Source organism: Vidua chalybeata, chromosome 2 (genome assembly GCF_026979565.1).
Source record: "Vidua chalybeata isolate OUT-0048 chromosome 2, bVidCha1 merged haplotype, whole genome shotgun sequence".
NCBI classification, from domain to species: domain Eukaryota; kingdom Metazoa; phylum Chordata; class Aves; order Passeriformes; family Viduidae; genus Vidua; species Vidua chalybeata.
The window spans coordinates 115,418,862-115,438,007 of record NC_071531.1 but is presented as its reverse complement, the minus strand read 5'-3'; the positions used below and the strand labels follow the sequence as shown (position 1 = coordinate 115,438,007).

Here is a 19,146-nt window from a genome sequence, read left to right as displayed (position 1 = left end):
GTCACATCGTCCAGAGGATGCACATCCAGTCTGGTTTCTCTCCTACCCACAGTGTGTGCTGCCTACTGGGCTGTTTATTATATATTTCATTCCTTCTAGATCCCCTGTTAGTTCTTCCTTGCTGTTGGAATCATCTCTTAAAGCTGAATTAATCATTGAACAGAACGAACAGGAACTCAGTTGCTGTTGTTTATTAAGGAAATGAAAAACATGCCACCAGTATTTCACAAAACATCTTCTGGGAATACTGAGTTTATTTTCCAGGCTTGGAAAAAAACTTGTGAATTCATTAAAAAAATAGAGCGAATCTTACCAAAATTAGTCCCTTACCACGCTGGGGGTTTTATCACAGTTATTATCAATTTGGGCATTGTCAGAGGACAGAGAAATGAAATCTGTCTCTTGAGTAGGTGATGTGCACCTGTTGTATGATTGATAGAGTTCATTTAAGACGAAAATTGAATTGTTAGGGAGAAATGATGGCAGAAAAAAAGCCTTATTATGTGCAGAGATGAGGCTTATCAGCATGAAAAGAAATGTGTCACAAATTGGTTGCAAATCAAAGGCCTGATTTTTTTTTTCCTTCTTTTTCAAAAAGGCACAAATAAGGGCGTGCACTGTAAATCATGGAATTGCTGTGTAATGTGTGCTGGGATCTTTTGTGCAATATTAAAAGGCTTTTTCTCTGCAGAGTTTATAATATGAAGCTGTGAGGCTACAGACAGCTCTGTGTGCTTAAACCAAGTGGGTTTATTCCAGCTACACCTGAGTGTGTTGTAAAAGCAACGCTGAATTCTAAGAATAATTAAATTATCAGTCATAGGTACAGACATGGAATTGTTAAACTTGGAAACAGCCTCCAAGGACATTGAGTCCAAATGTTCCCCTGGCACTGCCAGCAAGAATGGGATTTGGGACAAGGGATGGAGGGACAGGACACAGGGAATGGCTTCCCACTGCCAGAGGGCAGGGATGGATGGGATATTGGGAATTAGAAATTGTTCCCTGGGAGGATGGGCAGGCCTGGCACAGGGTGCCAGAGCAGCTGTGGCTGCTCCTGGATCCCTGGAATTGCCCAAGGCCAGGCTGGACAGGGCTTGGAGCAGCCTGGGCTAGTGGAAGGTGTCCCTGCCCGTGGAATTGGTGGAACTGGAGGATTTTCAGGGTGGCTCCCAACCCAAACCATTGTGTGATTTTGTGATTGTTTAACCTGCGTGGATGCTGAAGCTCTGGCTTTTGGAGCTCTGCCTCCTCTGCTCCTTGACCTGGCAGCCAGGAGGGATCGATCTGAGACGAGTACAGATGTTCACGTGGGAAGGCTGATGTTTGCTTGGTGCTTCAGACTAATCTTTTCCTTTTGAATGTTTCCGAGACACTTCCAAGACTTTTTTTACTGTTTTTCTTTGCTCTCAGCACTCACTGTTATTTTAAGGAAGAAGGGAATGGCTGATCTGCCATTTCTGCCCTGCCATTCATTCCCCAAACTGGTCTTATCCCCCTGAAGGGAAACAAGGAAGCAAAACTGGGTTTTCTAGCCATGATATGCTGGAGATTTAGTAGTTCTTTTTTTCTTCATATAAACTGCAAGCTGTAAACTCCTTCAAACTTCTCTTCCCGCTCTTTAGTGCGGGAAGGTATGTCCAGAAATCTGTGAAAAGTGTTAATTGTTGACTTGCTGTGGCCTTTCAGCCCTTTCCTTTGTGTTGCTGCAAAAGCATTCCTGGTTTTGGGCTGGGTGTATTCACTGGAAACCTGGACGAGTGTTTAGGTGAATAAAAGCACTTCAAAATCTTCTGTAATGGCAGGCTGGAAAATTCTTGGCTTTTCCAGTGGTTGTGAAATATGAATATGCTAATTGAGTGCATATTGCATGTGTCAGGGATCATGCCATACGTGCACTGATTACTGCCTCTTGTCCCTTATACAGTGTCTGCCACTAACCCCTGGAAATTCCTGTTTGGAATGTTTGACTTGTGTTTGAGGCCTGGGACAGCTTTACAGACATCTGTAGCCTTCATTTAAAGATTTCTGTCGTGGTCATCTGTGTAAGCTTGTTTTCTGTTGTGCTGGTTGTTTTACTGAGCTCTGCCTATGATTGTTGTGATTTTCTTAATGTCTTAATTTGAGCTCTGTTTGTTCATCACTTGGCAGCTTTCCCCCAAAAAGTCAGGAACTCCTTTTGCTTATTTTTCAGGTGGTACCGAGTTGCCCCATATATTTTCTGGGTTTTGGTGGGGCACATCAAGCCCAGCATAAATCTGGAGTCTGTTTTTCTCCTTCCATGTAGCTTGGTTTCCAAATGGAGTGAGGGAATGCCACTGTCTGCCTGTCCTATGGATGGGAAAGACTTTCAGGCTCCTGGGCTTGTTAACACAGAGCCTCTTGCCAACACAAAATTACAAAAAGACGATGATAAACAAACTTCTTGCCAAAGCTCCCTTCCTGCTGACAGATTTAGCCTGGGCCCTGCTTCATCTTCCCTGGTGCTGCTTTGTTTCAGAAAGAAGATTCCAAAATATTTAAGGAAGAAGGGACTATTAGGGAGGATTGATCCCCTCTGTTTGCACTGTTCATCTTCCTGTTCCCCAGTCTCTAAACCCCATCTGGGTCCATCCATCAGTGTGAGCAGAGGAAGAGAAGAGGACAGGGAGAGATTTGCTGTGCTGCCCGATGGGAAAGTGGGGCTGGAGCTGCTCCTCAACCCTGCCTTGGGTTTCCAGTCTTGACCAGAGAAGACATCCCAAAAGTGACCAGAAAAGAGGACCTGGGTGAAGATTGTTAGAGAGCAATGAGGAACAGCCGTGGCTGGAAGTGACAAATTACAGCCAAAACCTGCAGCACAGTGGATTTGACCAAATAAAGCCCAGGGAAGCCTGACCCATCTGTTATTACAAGGATATCTCTGCCCTCATCTGTTTTTAATTCCAGGAATATTGTATTGCTGATGTGCCAACTTTGTATGGTGTGATTGACTCCCAGACAAATCCAGATGTTTATCCTATTACAATCCATGGGAAGGAGTCATGTTTTCAATATTTGGATATGGCTTCAAAGGGATTCTCCCATCTTGGGGGGAGTAATTATAAAAATGGAGGGAGGGTAATTAGTGGCAGTGGTTGGAAATTTTGGAGCAAAACGTAAATTAAGACTTGTCTTTGAGGATAATGTGATGGAAAGTGGATATTAGACCTGAATCCTGGTCCTGCCAGCATGGTCTGGTTTACCCTAGAATCATGGAATCATTTAGGTTGGAAAAGCCCTCTGAGACCATCGAGTCCAACTGTGAACCCAGGCCAAGGCCACCACTGACCTGTGTTCCCTGAACACTTCCAGGGATGGTTATTCCACCTATTCCAATGCTCCCAGTGAGCTCACCCTTGAACCCGTTGCTCTCCTGCATCTTCTCTGCATCTGTAAAACAAAGCCAAAGAGGTGATCCGTTATTTCATATTTTTAAAGAGCTTGGAAGGGGGGAGGATTATATTTATTAGTGTCAGAAATTGTCTTTTTGTGGATTTTACTCTTGTGTCTGGTTGTTGTGTCTGACTCCTGCAGTGCAGCTTCTCTCAGGAGAAGGAGCAGTGGTTGGCTGGGAGAAAGGTCTGAAGCAGCTCGAGAGGGCTCAGATAAGAAAGATAACTAAGAATATTTTGTTCTGTTTTTTGTAGCGCCTGGGTGATGTTGTGGGATGGATGTTTATAATCCAGGCTTTTCCTGGTGGCCAACCCAAATCTCCCAAGGCAGTGCTTGTGGAAAGGAAGGAGCAGAGAGAAGTGTCTTCAAGCTGCGTGTTCCTAGAAGCCTTTCCAGCAGAACATAATGAAGTAGGATAGGGAAGACAAAAGAATGGAGATAATCAGCTGGAGGAGGCCATGGCTCAGTCGGAGAGCGCCGAGTACAAGAGTACAGCAGGGTTCATCTCCAAAGGGAAAGCCAGCAAGGCCTCAAGTTAGAGAAATTAATAGGAATATATCAAGGAAGTCGTTTGAGAACTGCTGAGAATGGTTTGGGACTCACTGGGGCAGATATGTTAGATCTTTTAAAAAATACATGTATTTATTGGTTACCTGCTGGTGAAACCCATCAGACTTGCAGATAAAAGGCTGGGAATTTGCAGCACAGAATTCATCTGCATTAAGACATTTTCTTCTCTGGAAACAAGTTAATATAACCCCAGATGTGCCAGAATCTTTTGGTTTTTCTCATTCTGAAATTTCTTCTGGGGGAACTGGTTCGAGTCCAGGTTGAATGGGGCTTGGTGGAAGGTGTCCCTGCCCATGGCAGGGGCTTGGAACTGGATGAGCTTTAAGGTTCCTCCCAATCCAAACCAGTCTGTGAGCGTATGATTCAATCATTTCTCATTTATTTAGGCTCAGAGGGGTGTTTGTGTAAGCTCTGCATAATTCAAACAGGCAAACACAATGTGCAGGTATTTTGCCACCTATATTCAGGTTCACTTGTGCAATAAGAGATCCCATCTTCCTAGGCTTTTTTAGGGAGGACAGGGATTTCCTGTACAGTATTTCAATATGCAGTATAAAATATTAAATTGAATTAATTACTGAATTATCATTTTTTGATCCTCTGGCTTTTAAGCAGATCATAAACTTCAGCAAACGAAAGGTCGAGATTTTTCCTGCCTCAGCATTTATTTCTTTGGGCAGTCTGAGGTCAGCAAATTCCAAAGTCAAGAGCTGCTTTGTGCTTATAAATGATCCATTTCATTTTTTGTACAATGAAGACAAAAGGGCTTGTTGCTGTTAGAGATGTCAGGCTTTTCTCGATTGGAGAAGCCCGATTATTTAATTCTTCATCTCAGAGGAAGCAGCAGGTGATGAGAATGTGGCTCCTTGGGATTTTTTCTCCCAGGACACTCTCCTGTGTCTCCTCAGTGAAGATCTGAGTGCCCCTGTCCTGGTTTGGAGGTGGATCTGACAGAAGATGCTGTAGGACTGTAAATTTTTGGGAGCTGGGGGAGTTCACCTGGAGAGAGGAAGGCAACCTGGGATAGTGGGAGGTGTCCCTGCCCATGGCAAGGCTCAGAGTTAGATGATCTTTCATGTCTTTCCCACCCAAACCAGTCTGGGTTTCCATGTGTCAACCTGATATGTTCACATTATATATATATATATATATGTATAAATATAAAATATATTTTTATTTATATTTTTATATATATATGTATATATATAATATAAAACCCTGTTACATTTCTATAACAGGTTCAATATTTTGTTTCACATGTGAGATGTTCAGTCAACTCTTAAGTTAAGGTGTCACTAAAAAAAAGAATAAATTAAAGAAGAAGCTGCTCATTGTGGAAACGAATCTCTGAGCTCGTGCCCACTGTCCCAGACTTTTTTGGGGATACCCTTGTAACTTGCCTAGTTTAACTTTTAACAGATGAATTGGAAGGTAATTTAATTATTGTTTGGTGGATCCCAAGTGAGGGTCAAGCTTCAAACGACTTAAGGGAAAAATTGTCAGAAAATTAGTGGAATTTGCATGAAGTGTAAGGTCAGGAGGCCTTTTCATGTTCAAGGAGACTTTGGCTGAATATTATTAGCATGCAATTTGTATAAAATTCATTTAAAGAGGTGATGTGCGGGTCAAGGAAGAAAAGTATCTCTTTTCTTTGTTCATACACTCTCATGTTGGTTTTGTGCCACCTGATGTGAAATAAATTGCTTTTGGCACATAGAGAAAATCGTACCCTCTCTCCTGAGTGTAAGGAACGGGGCTCTCAAAAGGCATTGCATCCCAGTGCCACAAAAAACAAGGCAATGGGAGTTTAAAGGGAAAATCACCTTGACACAAGGAATGACTTGAAGGAAAATGGAAAAAATGTCTGTTGTTCAGAACAGCTGCCTTTTCCATTGTTTACTCTTTTCATTTCAAGTTCAGAGCTACTGTTTAATTTTTGGAGAGCGTGAAAGACTCACCTGTCCATGTCGCTGTTTTAAAAACCCTGCAAAATATATTTGTTTCTCTGTTTGTAAAGATTCCATTCCTTTGTTCTGAAAAGATAATGATAATAACTTCGTTAACTTCCTGGATTTTCCATGCCTGCTTTATTCTTTCAGCTTTTATATTGGGTCAGAGGTTGGACTTGATGGTCTTGGAGATCTTTTCCAACCGTAATGATGAGGGTTGCAAACCCTGCCCTGTGGAGACGGGGGGATCTGGGCACAGTGTTCCCAAAGGCACCAAGTAAACCAGTGATGGGGGAAAGCAGTGGGATGAGATGTTCCTGATCTCCTGTGTCCGTAGGAGTTTGGAGATGTGGTGATCCCTGATTCCCAGGAGTGGGGGACACACGCTCATGGAATCACAGAGTCAATAAGGCTGGGAAAGCCCTCCAAGGCTGGAAAAGCCCTCCAAAGCTGGAAAAGCCCTCCAAAGTCATGGAGTCCAACCATTCCCCAGCTCTGCCAAGGCCACACCGACCCATTCCCGCCCTCCCTTGCGGCTCTGTTTGCCCTTCGTGTGGAGCAGTTCCCTGGTGGGATGGGAGCGTGTCCTGCACTTTCACAGGAAGGATAAAATAGATGAAAACGTAACCAGGTTACAGCCACAAAGTATCCCGGGTCTGTTTGCTAGCAGCTTATTCCCATGGCATTCCTGCTGGAGTTACTCCTTGCTGGAGTCTCTCGGAGCAACTGAGCGTGGCTGTCTCAGGGATTAGGAAGCACTGGAAGCTGCTGCAATAGAGCAGCACTGGTGTTTGTCTGTTTATAATTAATTTTTAGTAGTCTTTTTGTTGGGCATTCATGGCCACAAGCGAACTCTGCAGGTTCTGGCAGTGGAGAAGGTTTAATTTTGCTAATCCTGTTTTATTCCCATTTCAGTGTAGCTGTTTCAATGCCACAACATGGTGCCTGCAATGAATTTCAAATGTATTTTCGGATGGCATTGTCTTGCAGAATGGGAGAGAAAATCATCCCTCCCAAATGCAGTTTGCAGGGGCTCTTTCCTGCTGTCTGGAAATCCCACCCTGCATACAAAGCAGGGAGGAAGCACAAACCTCTTCCTCACAAGCTCTCAAGCCCCCATCAAGGTTACAACATTTTTATCTGGGATAAAAAGCATTTTCTTTCATCCTTCTCAATAAGAGCATTTTGCTTTTACCATTTGGTACAACACCTAATGCAAGCCACACATATGCAGTCTTTTTTTTTTTTTTTTTTCCCCTGAATTATGATTTTTTTATACTCTTTCCGCACACAAGAGTACAAATGAAATTATGCTGGCATTGAAAAGGCACTTTAGAAAAGCAGCCGTGATTCCAGCCCTGTCTGGGAGCAGGTCCAGCTGTCACTGGGTGGTTTTTGGGAAGGAACAATGGAAAGGTGAAGTGTTACCCTCCTATATTTTATTTCATAAAATCACAGAATGATTTGGGTTGGAAGGGACCTTAAAGCTCATCCAGTCCCGTGGGCAGGGACAGCTTCCACTAGATCAGATGCTCCAAGCCCCATCCAACCTGGCTTTGGGCAGTTCCTGGGATGGGGCAGCCTGGTCCTACACTGATTTTCTTAAAGATCTTCTTAATGCTCTTAATGCAGTGTGCTAGTGGAGCCACCGATGGAATTCCGAGTCTCCCTGTCTCTTCCCACTTGCTCATAGCCCTGATTTCCTTTGCTGTGAGAATGGCTCCTTCAGTGCTAACTTGGGGGTGGAGGGACAGCTAATTAATTAAGCACTAATTGTTGTCAAGTCAATCGGTGCTAACACGTAACGTTTGACTTGTTTACTCTCCGGAGGTGAAGTGAAAGGAGTTAATGATGTAACAAATTGTGTCCCCATCATGAGGGACTTGTTTGGAGCGAATGGTGTTATTTATGAACTGTAAAATAACACATTTTAACAAAACCCCCAGATTTTGAAGCAAGATGGGTTTGGTTCTGGTGTGAAATTACCACTAGATAGCTGTGGAGACAAATGCGTCGCCTAATAAAGCTTAATGACTGATTTTCCCATTAATCAGAACTGAGAATGTGCTTCATTAAGATAATTAACTGAGCCAGTTGCTTAACTGACAGTTGGGAGACACAAATTCCCAAGTTACTTGCTTTCCTCTAAATAAAACCCACAAGAAGCTGACCCGGCTTCGTCGTTGTTATCGGAGAGGGGAGCACGAGGGCCGTGGGAATCTCCTCGCTCACGGGAGCTCCGTGACAGAGTCTCCCCGTGGGACACGGGTGGGATCAGGGGGTGGCCCTGCCCAGCCCCACGCAGGATCCAAGCCTTGGCCTGCAGGTTTTCACAGTCAGCTCACGCTGAAAGCTCACCAAGACTTGCCCTCCTGCATCTCGCCAGCGGCGAACGGTCTTTTATCCGCTGCTTTCGGAAAGGTCAGGCCTTCGGCACGGTTGGTTTTATCACCCAAGAACTGCTCGCTCTTCCAAGGGGGAGAATTCCTTGGCTGACTTTGTGGCTCCTCCTCTTTGTTCATCTCAAGCTGGAAGTGGGGTCATGAGTCCTGAGCCCCCCCCTGGAGCAGGGATGTGGGAGATGAATCTGCTCCGGGTACATTTGTAGGCAGAATATGCAGCGCTGGAGAAGTTGTGGGAATTAACGGAGAGATCCAAAACTTGAATTATTAAATATGCTATCTGGTTGTAACGTCTGGTTGTAAATCCCTTCCTTCACAGCTGTCTGTGTCTGGAATTCTAACAGGGTGATGCTATCAGGACTCTGCACAGACAGCGACTCGGGAGCCAACGCAAGGCAACCGTCTCAACTCTGCTTTTCTTTTGTCCTCAGAGTTCCCGGTCTTCCACCATGAATCCTGTTTACAGCCCCGTCCAACCTGGGGCTCCCTACGGCAACCCGAAGAACATGGCCTATACAGGTAGGACGGGGGTTGTGGCTTTGCCTGGGTGGCTGCGTGTGGTGGTGGCTAATCCCTTAGTGAGGGAGAAAGGTTTCCCATCAGGGAGCCGGATGGGACCGTGACTGGCAGGAAAAACCCTTCGGCGAGGGTGGTGAGAAGAGTTGGGGCTGAACTGCTGCGAAGAGGATGCCCTGGAAAGCCTAAGGAAAAGGATCCAAAGGGCTTTTTTCTTTATTTTAACAAACATGCCAGCAGGTGCTGGGACAGTCCAGCAGGAGGGCTCCCCTCAGGGGCTGCCCTGAACCACTGGGGTGCACGTGCTGGAATAATCCAGCTATGGAAATGAGGTTCAGGGCCCTTGTTTGGAGAACGTCCAGGTATTGTGATAGGTGGTGACTTAAGCTACAGTACTGCCTGATTTTTTTAAAATATTTCAAGTTGTGCTTTGGTTGAGTTAATATTATGTGGAAGAGCCAGTCTGTTGTCTGTTTGAAAACTTCTTTAGAACTGAGTTGTCTAAAAATGTCATCCTTAATACTCGAGAAAGATGTTTACCATCATTATGTAACTAGTGGGGAGCTAAAGTGTACTGGTATGGAAAGAATTCATTTGGGAGAAAAATGGTGCTTTGGAAAAAGAAAATCCCAGTTCAGGTGTATCTGGTTTTCCCTGTGGATTGTGTTCACCTTGACTTGTTTTGATCTTGTAACCCCCTTACAAAATCAGCCCTGGAAAACTCCTTTTTATACCATTTTGGGGAAAGTAATCAGCTATTGGGTGTCACGTTGTGTTAGGGCTTCCTGCTTTCTATTTGCGTTGACTTTCACCTGATGTGTGGAATTATTTGGGAATGTGCTTTTGTGGAGGAGAGTGGTCACCAGCAGATGGGAATGAGCATCAAATACTCTCAGCTGCTTTGTGCGTGGAATATTCTGGTTGAGTTTGGCAGCTCTTCCAGCTGGTGGATCAGTGGGGCTGTGAGGAGCCCTGTCTGAGACTCCGCAGAGCAGAGAGTTCCTCAAAGGCGTTTTGCCCCATTTTTATTCATCCTTTCTTTTTTCCCATTCCAATTTATGCAGCTGCTTTGTTGGAGATACTGTAGCTTGGGGCAACTTTGGTCTCACAGTCAAAGCATGAGAGGCTTGAACAAAAAAAAAAACAATCTCTGTGAAAAAGTCTCTTCAAAAATCTCCCCATTGTGAGAAGACTGTGGACTCCAGCAGTGCTTGGGTGATAGAACGAGCTCATAAGTGCACAGTTATTTTCCTGCTCTGGAAATTACAGGAATTTTGTGGCTTTCCAGCACAAGAGGCTACTTCTCTCCCACTTTACATTGATTTTTTTTTTTTTTTTTGGCATGTGGTTAAAGCTCTACCTTAATATCCACTCAATGTGCATTTCTGTATCTGCTTTCACACAGTCCTGGGTGTCTTAGCAGCTGCTTCTGGCACTTGACAAGACAATTTAATTTAAATATTGAGGTGCAGATTGGTCAGAATTTGGACCTTGACCTTTCTAAAAGAATTTTAGAGGGAGAATTCTGCTTTAGATGAAGGGATTCATGGAATTCCAGAATAGTTTAGGTGGGAATGGACCTTAAAGCTCATCTGGTTCCACCTTCCATAGACCAGGTTGCTCCAAGCCCCGTCCAGCCTGGTCTTGAACACATGAATTCTGCAGGACTCCATTTGGAATTAGTCAAATGCCAACATTAATGGGATGTTGTCTTCTAAAGTTACCTGCAGGATCATCACTGTGAAGTTCCAACTGTGCCCTTAACTCTTTAAAATTTGACTTGTGCCAGCTTTGATCCATGCAGGGATCAGGAGGATGTGGCCCCCATGGTTTCATCCCAAACCATCCTTCAGGCATTTGTCTTCCAGAATTTGTGGTAAATGCAATGAAATCAGTGGTGGACGTGCAGGATAATCTTGGAGGAAAATGCTGGAGGCAGATCAGACTGGAAAAATTAAAACAAGGTCCTCGGTTTTGTCAGTGGTAAAACAAAGAAACAGATGTAGGACAGCACAGCAGGAATGTTCCTGCTGGATTGTTCCATTGCCCAGGTGGAAGGTAAGGAGTCAGTGGGCTGAACTCTTACAGTGAAGTCACAAACTAGAAGTCAAAAAGTATTTAACAGAAAGCTTTTTTTTTTTTTTTTTTTTTTTTTTTTCCTGGGCAAATAGTATTACAAACCCTTTTAAATTTGAATTTGTTTGAATATGTAATGAAAGACTCAAAGTTCTATAGTGAATGAGGAGGAGAAAATTTAAATTTTATCCTCTGTAGAGAATAGACAGGCAACTCCTGAGGGTGGTCTGAGCAGCTATGAAAAGAGCTGTGGAATAAAACTCAGGTGGGATAGAGGCAGGAAGAAAGCAGGGATAGTAATTAAGATACTGGCAGGTTGAATTCTATGCTTGTGTGGGTTTTTTTTTTGTGCTAAATGTGAATGCTTTATACTAATTAGTATTTTGTTTATTATTTTTATTCATAGGATAGCTTTAGGCTGAAATAATGAGTTTTAATCTGAGTTTTAATGATTTTCTTCTCGTTCTGACTTCAGTGTTGTTTCTTGGCAGAGCAGGGAGAGAGGTCCATTGCAAGATAAATAATCCAATTTTTTTCTGCCAGATTGGCTGTTAGGGAAAATAGGAAATCCTTGAGTTAGGGAGAATGGGAAATCCTTGGCACATACTCAAGTACTTGATGAAGCATCCGTTTATTCAGATTCTTGAGTTTTCCATTTTGATCTTCCTTAATGGAAGTGTGAAGGACAGTTATTTCCTAAATCATTTTTCAAGTGCGGTCTGGATTGGCTGGATTTTTATGGGAAATAATAATTACGTTTATAAAAGGAAGTTTTAAAATACAGTCACTTGGTGAGATAAAATCAGAATTGTTCAACTCATAGGAGAAATCTTTATGAAAACAATCCATGTGTTTGAACTAAGGGATTTATTAAGCACTTGTGGCTTCTCCTGTGTCTCATTTTTGGGGTCCTTAGAACCCCCAGATCTGTTGAATTGCACCCTCTTTCCCATTTTTTTTCGTTGGGAACTGAAAGAGGAGGAGAATAACTTCTGCTGGCAGTGTTTCCTGCTGCTGGTTGAGCAGCTATGAGCTGAGGGAAGGTGACACAGGGAGAATATTCTGGTTGCAGACAGAGCTACATCTGCCCAACGCCAGCTTTGTGCTCCAAGTCCTGGCTCCTCGTGCCCGGCTGGTGACAGCTTCCACTCCGCTAATTCCACGCATTTTGGAACATCAGCAGCAGTGTTTCAGCCTTGTTTACTATTCAATTAAACCAGACTGTAATTAAGTTGGATCGTCATGTAAGCTGTTGTTTTAATTGAGGCTAATTTATTTAAGGCCTCCAATTTGCTTTTTTTTGTTCTTGGTAGAATTCACTTTACCTGCCCCAAAGGGGGGCTGCTGAAGCACCCGGTGTTCCTTTGGCACGTTACCCTTCCCATTTCCTTGCCCCCACTGCAGGAAGGCACCAGTGCTGCAGTAAATAGATTAGCCCATTGGTGTGGAATCAGGGATGAAGAATCAGTCTCTCCTGGAGCTTGTTTGACTTCAAGCGTGAAACTATAAAGTGTTTGTGATAGCTCACACCGTTTCCCCTCTCCCTACCAGGAGCTGATTAATATGCTGATAAGCTGCTGTGATTCATGAACCTCCGCTAGGCTGACTCCGTGTTCGCTGCAGTTATTCCTAAATAATAAATGGTAATAAAATCCAAGAGCCCAAAGATGCGGAGCCGGTTGGGAAATCTCCAGGGGGTTCGTGTCGTGGCAGTCCTCAGGTCCTGCTGCGGCAGCGCCTGCTCGGGAGGGATGCTCGCGGAATCCCGGGATGGTTTCTGGAAAGAACCTGGAAGAACACCTCATCCCAATGCCCAGCCTTGGGCAGGGACACCTCCTACTGGCCCAGGCTGCTCCAAGCCTCAGTGTCCAGCCTGGCCTGAGACACTTCCAGGAATCCAGGGGCAGCCACAGCTGCACAGCTGCTGCTGCGGCAGCGCCTGCTCGGGAGGGATGCTCGCGGAATCCCGGGATGGTTTCTGGAAGGGACCTGGAAGAACACCTCATCCCAATGCCCAGCCTCCCTGTCCCTTGGGCAGGGACACCTCCCACTGTCCCAGGGCGCTCCAAGCCCAGTCCAGCCTGGCCTGAGACACTTCCAGGAATCCAGGGGCAGCCACAGCTGTTCTGGGTACCCTGTGCCAGGGAACAATTCCTTCCCAATATCCCATCCATCCCTGCCCTCTGGGAAGCCATTCCTCCTTGTCCTGTCCCTCTATCCCTTGTCCCCAGTCCCTCTCCAGCTCTCCTGGAGCCCCTTTAGGCCCTGCAAAGGCTCTGAGCTCTCCCTGGAGCCTTCTCCTCTCCAGGTGAGCACCCCCAGCTCTGCCAGGCTGGCTCCAGAGCAGAGGGGCTTTCCCTGCATAGGACCCCTTCATGGTCTTGAAGAGCAAGACACATCCCTGAGTTGGGCTGTTTGCAGCACTCCCAAGTTGAAAATTCCCAAGTTTTGTCATATTTTTTCCTCCCCAAGGTGAAACCACAACATTTGTTTGGACATAATGATGAGCAGAGGGAGTCTGTGCCCTCTGGCTGTTGGTTTTGTTGGCAGGACAGGAGGTGAAGGTTTCTCACGTGTGTTCCTGTCCTAATCCCTGTCATTTGTGTTCACTGCTGAACTTCAGACACAGCTGCACATGTGAGGAGTGACCTCATTTACTCCTGACTGTTCCTTTAGTTTACTGTGATGTTGAAAGTTGGTGGCCTTCGATGTTGTAGAAGATGGAAGGATGCCCCGATAGGATTTCTGCTGTCGGCTTTTCATCCTTCTTTGCATACTCTCTGTGGGACAAAGATAATTCTAGGCATGATTTCAGCCTTCCTTATTAACTTACGGTTATAATTTGGCTGTGTTGTTCTCTGGAAATGCTGGACCTTGCCACACCAACCATGTTCTTTCACACCTCTGTGAAAGGGGATGAACCTTATATTTTTTCTCTTTCTTTTTGGCATTCCTCAGCATTTTTATGGGGAGCACTGAGGAAGTCGGGGCAAATGGTAGGGTTGAGGTGCTCTGTCCTTCCTTCTCCTTCTGCTCTAAGATGTGCATGCACGTCAGCCCCTTCCATTGATTGGGAAATGCCACTCCTGGATTTAATTAGACAATCCGTCTCTTACTGGGTCTGTAAAACAGGAATTCTAAACCGTGTTCAGGGTGTTGAATTGATTTCAGGGTGATTAAAAATGTATGAAGTGGATACAGTGAATATTTTTCCTCTGGCGTTTCTTCATGTTTATTAATTGGTGTGTATAGAGCAGACAGGAAAATCCTCCTTGACTGGGAGAAGAATGAGCTGTGACTTGTGTAGGCTCTCATTGTTTTCATGTTTAAATGTGTGATTTTTGTAGGGGAATACATCCAAACAACTTGCTGAATTCCTCAGTGTTGGAAGCTGCTGAGTTTCAGCACAGTGGATAAATGACCATCTTCCTAATGAATTAACTTAAGGACTTCCTTGAGGTTGTAAAAAGCATAAAGCCACTAAGGGAAGGAGGGAGGAGTAGTTTGTTGTTTGGGAGAAGGAAGCAGAGGGGTTTGGGTCAGATTAGGGATGTTTGTGAGTGGCAGAGGTTGCTCAGGGCAATGGTGGAATCATCCTCCCTGGAATTGTTCCAAAGCCATGTGGATGTGGCACTTGGGGACATGGGGCAGTGGTGGCCTTGGCAGTGCTGGGGGACAATTGGACTCGATGGTCTTGGAGGGCTTTTCCATCCTTACTGACTCTGTGGTTCTAAAATAATTCATGACATCCACTCAGCTCCTTTGCAGATGCCAGCCTTCCAAGGAGTTCATAGAAACTTTGGGAAGCATCCCTCACCCTTTGTTTTGTAACTGTTTGGAGGAAGGTTTTACAGGCTTTTGAGTCCCCCTGTATTGTGAAGAAACAGAATAGCCTCCGATCTTAAAAGCAAACAATACTCATGTTCTGTTTTCCCAAATGACCTCATTGTGGGCCTTCTCCTCCTCCAGGCTCGGGTGAGTCCATGCAACTGCTTTATTTCTGCATCATTTCTTGGCTGCAGTATTGATTTTGGTTTTTCTCTTGGTGGAAAAGAAATAAAAAGATTAAATGGCCATGCTTGAAGAGGGCTGGGGAAAAATTGTGAGGCAGAGAAGTAAAAAGCATAGGTGGAGAAAAAAAAAATGATGGCCTTGAAAACATGTTTTGAAGAGAAAAGTGCTCAGTTTAAAAAAACTAAAAGATGAACAGAGAATTTTCTTGTGTCTCAATTGCTTTTACAGAGTACAGGTACATCTTGTGAAGTTCTTCACTCACCTGGGGAAAAGAGAATCTTTATTTTTAACCAAGCCCTCCCAAATTTCTGTCTTAAATTGCATATAGACAAACTCTATCTAGTGCTTTTGGCTTTTAAGTACACATTGAGTATTAAAATTGATAATTGAAGGGATTTTTTGTTGTCTCCTTTCTTAGTGTGTGTATATCAGAGAATGAAACTGGGTTTGGGTGGCTTATTAATTTCTAGTGTATTTCTGAGCCATCTCCTTTTTCCTCGTTTTAGCCATGATCAATTGTTTTCAATTTAAAACTTATTTTTCTGCGTGTTCCCTTCGCTTCCATATTTTTTCCTAAGTTCCTCTTGCTCTGCTCCTGAACAAGGAGCCTCTGTGTAGGAAGTCAAAATCACATTGGCCATTTCAGCATCACAGAATCAATGAAGCTGGAAAAGAGCTTTAATATGATCCAAGCCCAGATGTCCCCCAGCACTGCCAAAGCCACCACTGGCCCAGGTCCCCAAGTGCCACATCCACACAGCTTTGAAATCCCCCGGGGATGGGGAATTTGGGAACCTTTGCCACAGGCTCCATGGAGCTGGAGCGTGACCTTGTCATTCTGCAAGTTGGAGATGGGGGTTCATAACCCAGGATGGAAACATCTCCTGGCCCCGGCACCCCGCATTTCAGGGAGTCTCATCCAGAGTTAAAATCTCACCCAGTCTAAAACAAAGGCCTTTTCCTGCATATTTCTTTCTGCCACTTGCAGTTCAAATTCATATGCTGGCTTGTTTTCCTCTGTGCATGTTTGCACCCCACACATTCAATACCTCTTAAATCCCCAGGTGCTTCAATTAAATGATTGCAAATAAGCTCCAAGGCTGCCTTGTGATCCGTTGAAAACCCTTAATATTTGCTGCCTTTCCTTCCCCCCACACCTTTTTTTTTTCATCTTGCACAGCAAATAAGTGGTCAGATCCTTGTTATGTTTTTTTTTTTTTTTCAGGCTGAAGGTAATAAATTAAAATTTAGTGGCTTGACTGCTGCAAAAATGTTTTCAGATTAAATATTGAGTTTTTCTTCCCTCCCGGTGCACAATTATTTCTCACACCGGGTGCAGTCAATGTGATCCAGCACAGAGGTTTGTACAGACAGAAACGTGAGCTGGCCCAGGCTTGGAAAAGGCTTTTATGAGCTTCAGAAATAACTCCCTGGTTTGTACCAGATCTGTTAATTACTGGGTCTGTTTTCCTACTGTGCTTTATACCTAATATCTTATTTCTCATTTAATGGGGATCAGCTTTCCTGAAGCGGAGCGGTTGAGTTTATTAATCACAGAATCCCAGAATGGTTTGGGTTGGGAGGGTCCTTAAAGATCCTCCAGTTGCATATCTGTTTTGCTGTTCTGTTCCATTAGACTTAGCCTGGTGTGAAGCCAAAATCAGGTGTTGCTCATATGCAAATGCATTCATATACTTATTTTAAAGTGTGTGTGGCTGCCCTTCCCTCTCCCTGCGCTCGCTGGCACTCGGCCCCGTTTCATCTGATGCAGCACTGGGCTGGAATTTTAATGTCTCTGCGGCCAGCCATGATTTATTAGATCCCAAAGCCCTGGCTCTGAGTGCAGGAAGAAAATATTGCAGCAGTGAGCTGCCTTGGCACTGCTCGAATAAATGAGTCCTGAAAGACTCTTTAGAGTTGCAGCCTTTTTTCCCTTCTCCTCCCCTGGCCCCCACTGCTCCTTCCCCCCGGCCCGACCCCTGGATTTCTGCTGCTGGTGGGAAGTGCTCCTTTCCTTGTGGGAATTGCCACCTCCAGGTCTTTTTACAGGAATGGATTTGTCAACAGCCTCGTCATGTAAAGCCCTTTGAATTCCCAGAATGAGCTGCTATCCTTCATCTGGGGAAAAAAAAAAATCAGCTTTTGTGGCAGGGTGCAAAGGCTTGGGCTTCTGGTGATGAACTGGTGGTACAGAGAGAAGATCACAGATTTCCAGGATGGTTTGAGTTGGAAGGGACCTTAAAGGTTCTACCCCGTTCCATGGGCAGGGACACATTCCACTGTCCCAGGCTGCTCCAAGCCCCATCCAGCCTGGCTTTGGACACTGCCAGGGATCCAGAGGCAGCCACAGCTGCTCTGGGCACCCTGTGCCAGGGCCTCCCAGGGAACAATTCCTTCCCTTTATCCCATCCATCCCTGCCCTCTGGCAGTGGGAGCCATTCCCTGTGTCCTGTCCCTCCATGCCTTGTCCCCAGTCCCTCTCCAGCTCTCCTGGAGCCCCTTCAGGCCCCTTTAGCCCTCTGAGCTCTCCCTGGAGCCTTCTCCTCCCCAGGTGAGCACCCCCAGCTCTGCCAGCCTGGCTCTGGGGTCTCCTCTGGAACTGCTCCAGCAGAGCCCTGTCTCACCTGTCCTGAGCTCCCACTTCAGCAGTGACCTGAGGAAAGACAGCCAGGACTTTGGTAGTGCCAGGAAGAGCAGCAGTGTGTGACCACCAGCCGGTGCTGGCTCTGCCCCTCTCCTCTCTGCTCCCCAGCCCCTTGTTCCCAGCGAGCTGGCAGCCCAGAGCCCTTCCTGGGAGCAGCTCTGAGGAGTTCCACTTTGCCAACAAAATAATCTTCAGGGACAGGTAGAATAAAGAAGAAGTTGGGCTGAAAAGGTGAGCTCTCCCAAGACTGAGAGCAGTAAAGGGGAGGGTTTGGGAGAAGAAGTACAAGGAAGAAACCTTGGAATTGTGACAGGTGAAACTTCAGAGCTCATAGTTACAAAATTCACTTTAGTAAGCGACCAAAGGAAACATCCACTTTATGCTTGATTTGTTGCCAACTATTTACACTTAAAAATGACATTTCTGTGCCTCATCATTAGAGACCTCATGTTTGGCAGCAAAGAGCATCCATCTCCAGGGAGAAGAGGTTGATTCCGTGGCACTTCCAGGAGATGCAAAGCACGTGGTGACTGCAAATGAAATCACATAGGGGAGAACCTTGATTTTTACAGCTGAGCAATGAAGAGTTTCCTTCAGAAAGATGAATGTGTTTAGGCATCTGAACTTCTGTTTGCCTCTAGTTCTTTTTATTTCAATTTAGGAGCTCTGTTGAGGTGAAGACCATTCTGTGCTGTGCTGAAGGCAAAGAGGGTGTGTTCTGTGCAGGCACTCTGTGGCCAGAATAATTTTTCTCTCCCCTTAAAACAGTTAAGGAAACAGTAGTATAATGGACTATCATAGTAATTTTGGGGTGAGCAGAGCAGTTTTCCACAAAAATAACAATTATGTTGTCATCAAACAAGGCATGGTTTGCTCTGAGCCCATTAATACGATTGAGGGTCTCACTGAGTGCACGAGCAGCAGGTTGGTCACTTACACCCAACACCCCCAGCTCTCCCAGCCTGGCCCCAGAGCAGAGGGACTCCAGCCCTCCTCTGGACTGGAAATCCAGATTATTTCCCCCTAGTTTGGGTGTCTTGAAAAACTGGACATTCTGTGATATTTAATGTGTTGGGAACTCTGGTTTCAGAAGAGATTGTCAAGATGGGGCTTGAGTCACGAAATCCCAGACTGGTTTGGGTTGGGAGGGACCTTAAAATCCACCCAGTGCCACCCCCTGCCATGGGCAGGGACACCTTCCACTGTCCCAGGCTGCTCCAAGCCCCATCCAGTCTGGCCTTGGACATTTCCAGGGATCCAGAGACAGCCACATCTGCTCTGGGCACACCTGTGCCAGGGCCTGCCCACCCTCCCAGCCAAGAATTCCTACCCAAAATCCTTCATCTGTCAAAGGATTCTCCTCCCTGGGTTTTTTTCCCTCCAGTTGGTGCTTCACTTTGGCTGTGGAGTTTTAAATTTTTCTTTTAATCCCCACAGTCCTTTATCCCTCCCTTGCTTCTCCCAAGCTCTCTGGTTCCTTGAAGGCACTAACGTGGAAATTCCCCCATGGAAGATGCTGGATCCATTATGAATAAAGATGAAGTGGAAGTGGAATGCTTTC

At 45.2% G+C, this 19,146-nt stretch overlaps 1 protein-coding gene across 2 annotated transcripts in view; it reads left to right on the top strand.

The window, feature by feature from the left end:
- FAM168A (family with sequence similarity 168 member A) overlaps positions 1–19,146 on the top strand; it is a 129,138-nt gene that overhangs the window by 56,821 nt on the left and 53,171 nt on the right. For both annotated transcript variants that reach the window (XM_053934812.1, XM_053934811.1), the window contains exon 3: positions 8,767–8,854. In XM_053934812.1, coding sequence (XP_053790787.1) covers positions 8,785–8,854 — 70 coding nt within the window. In that variant the 5' untranslated portion in view covers positions 8,767–8,784. The remainder of the gene's footprint in view (positions 1–8,766; positions 8,855–19,146) is intronic.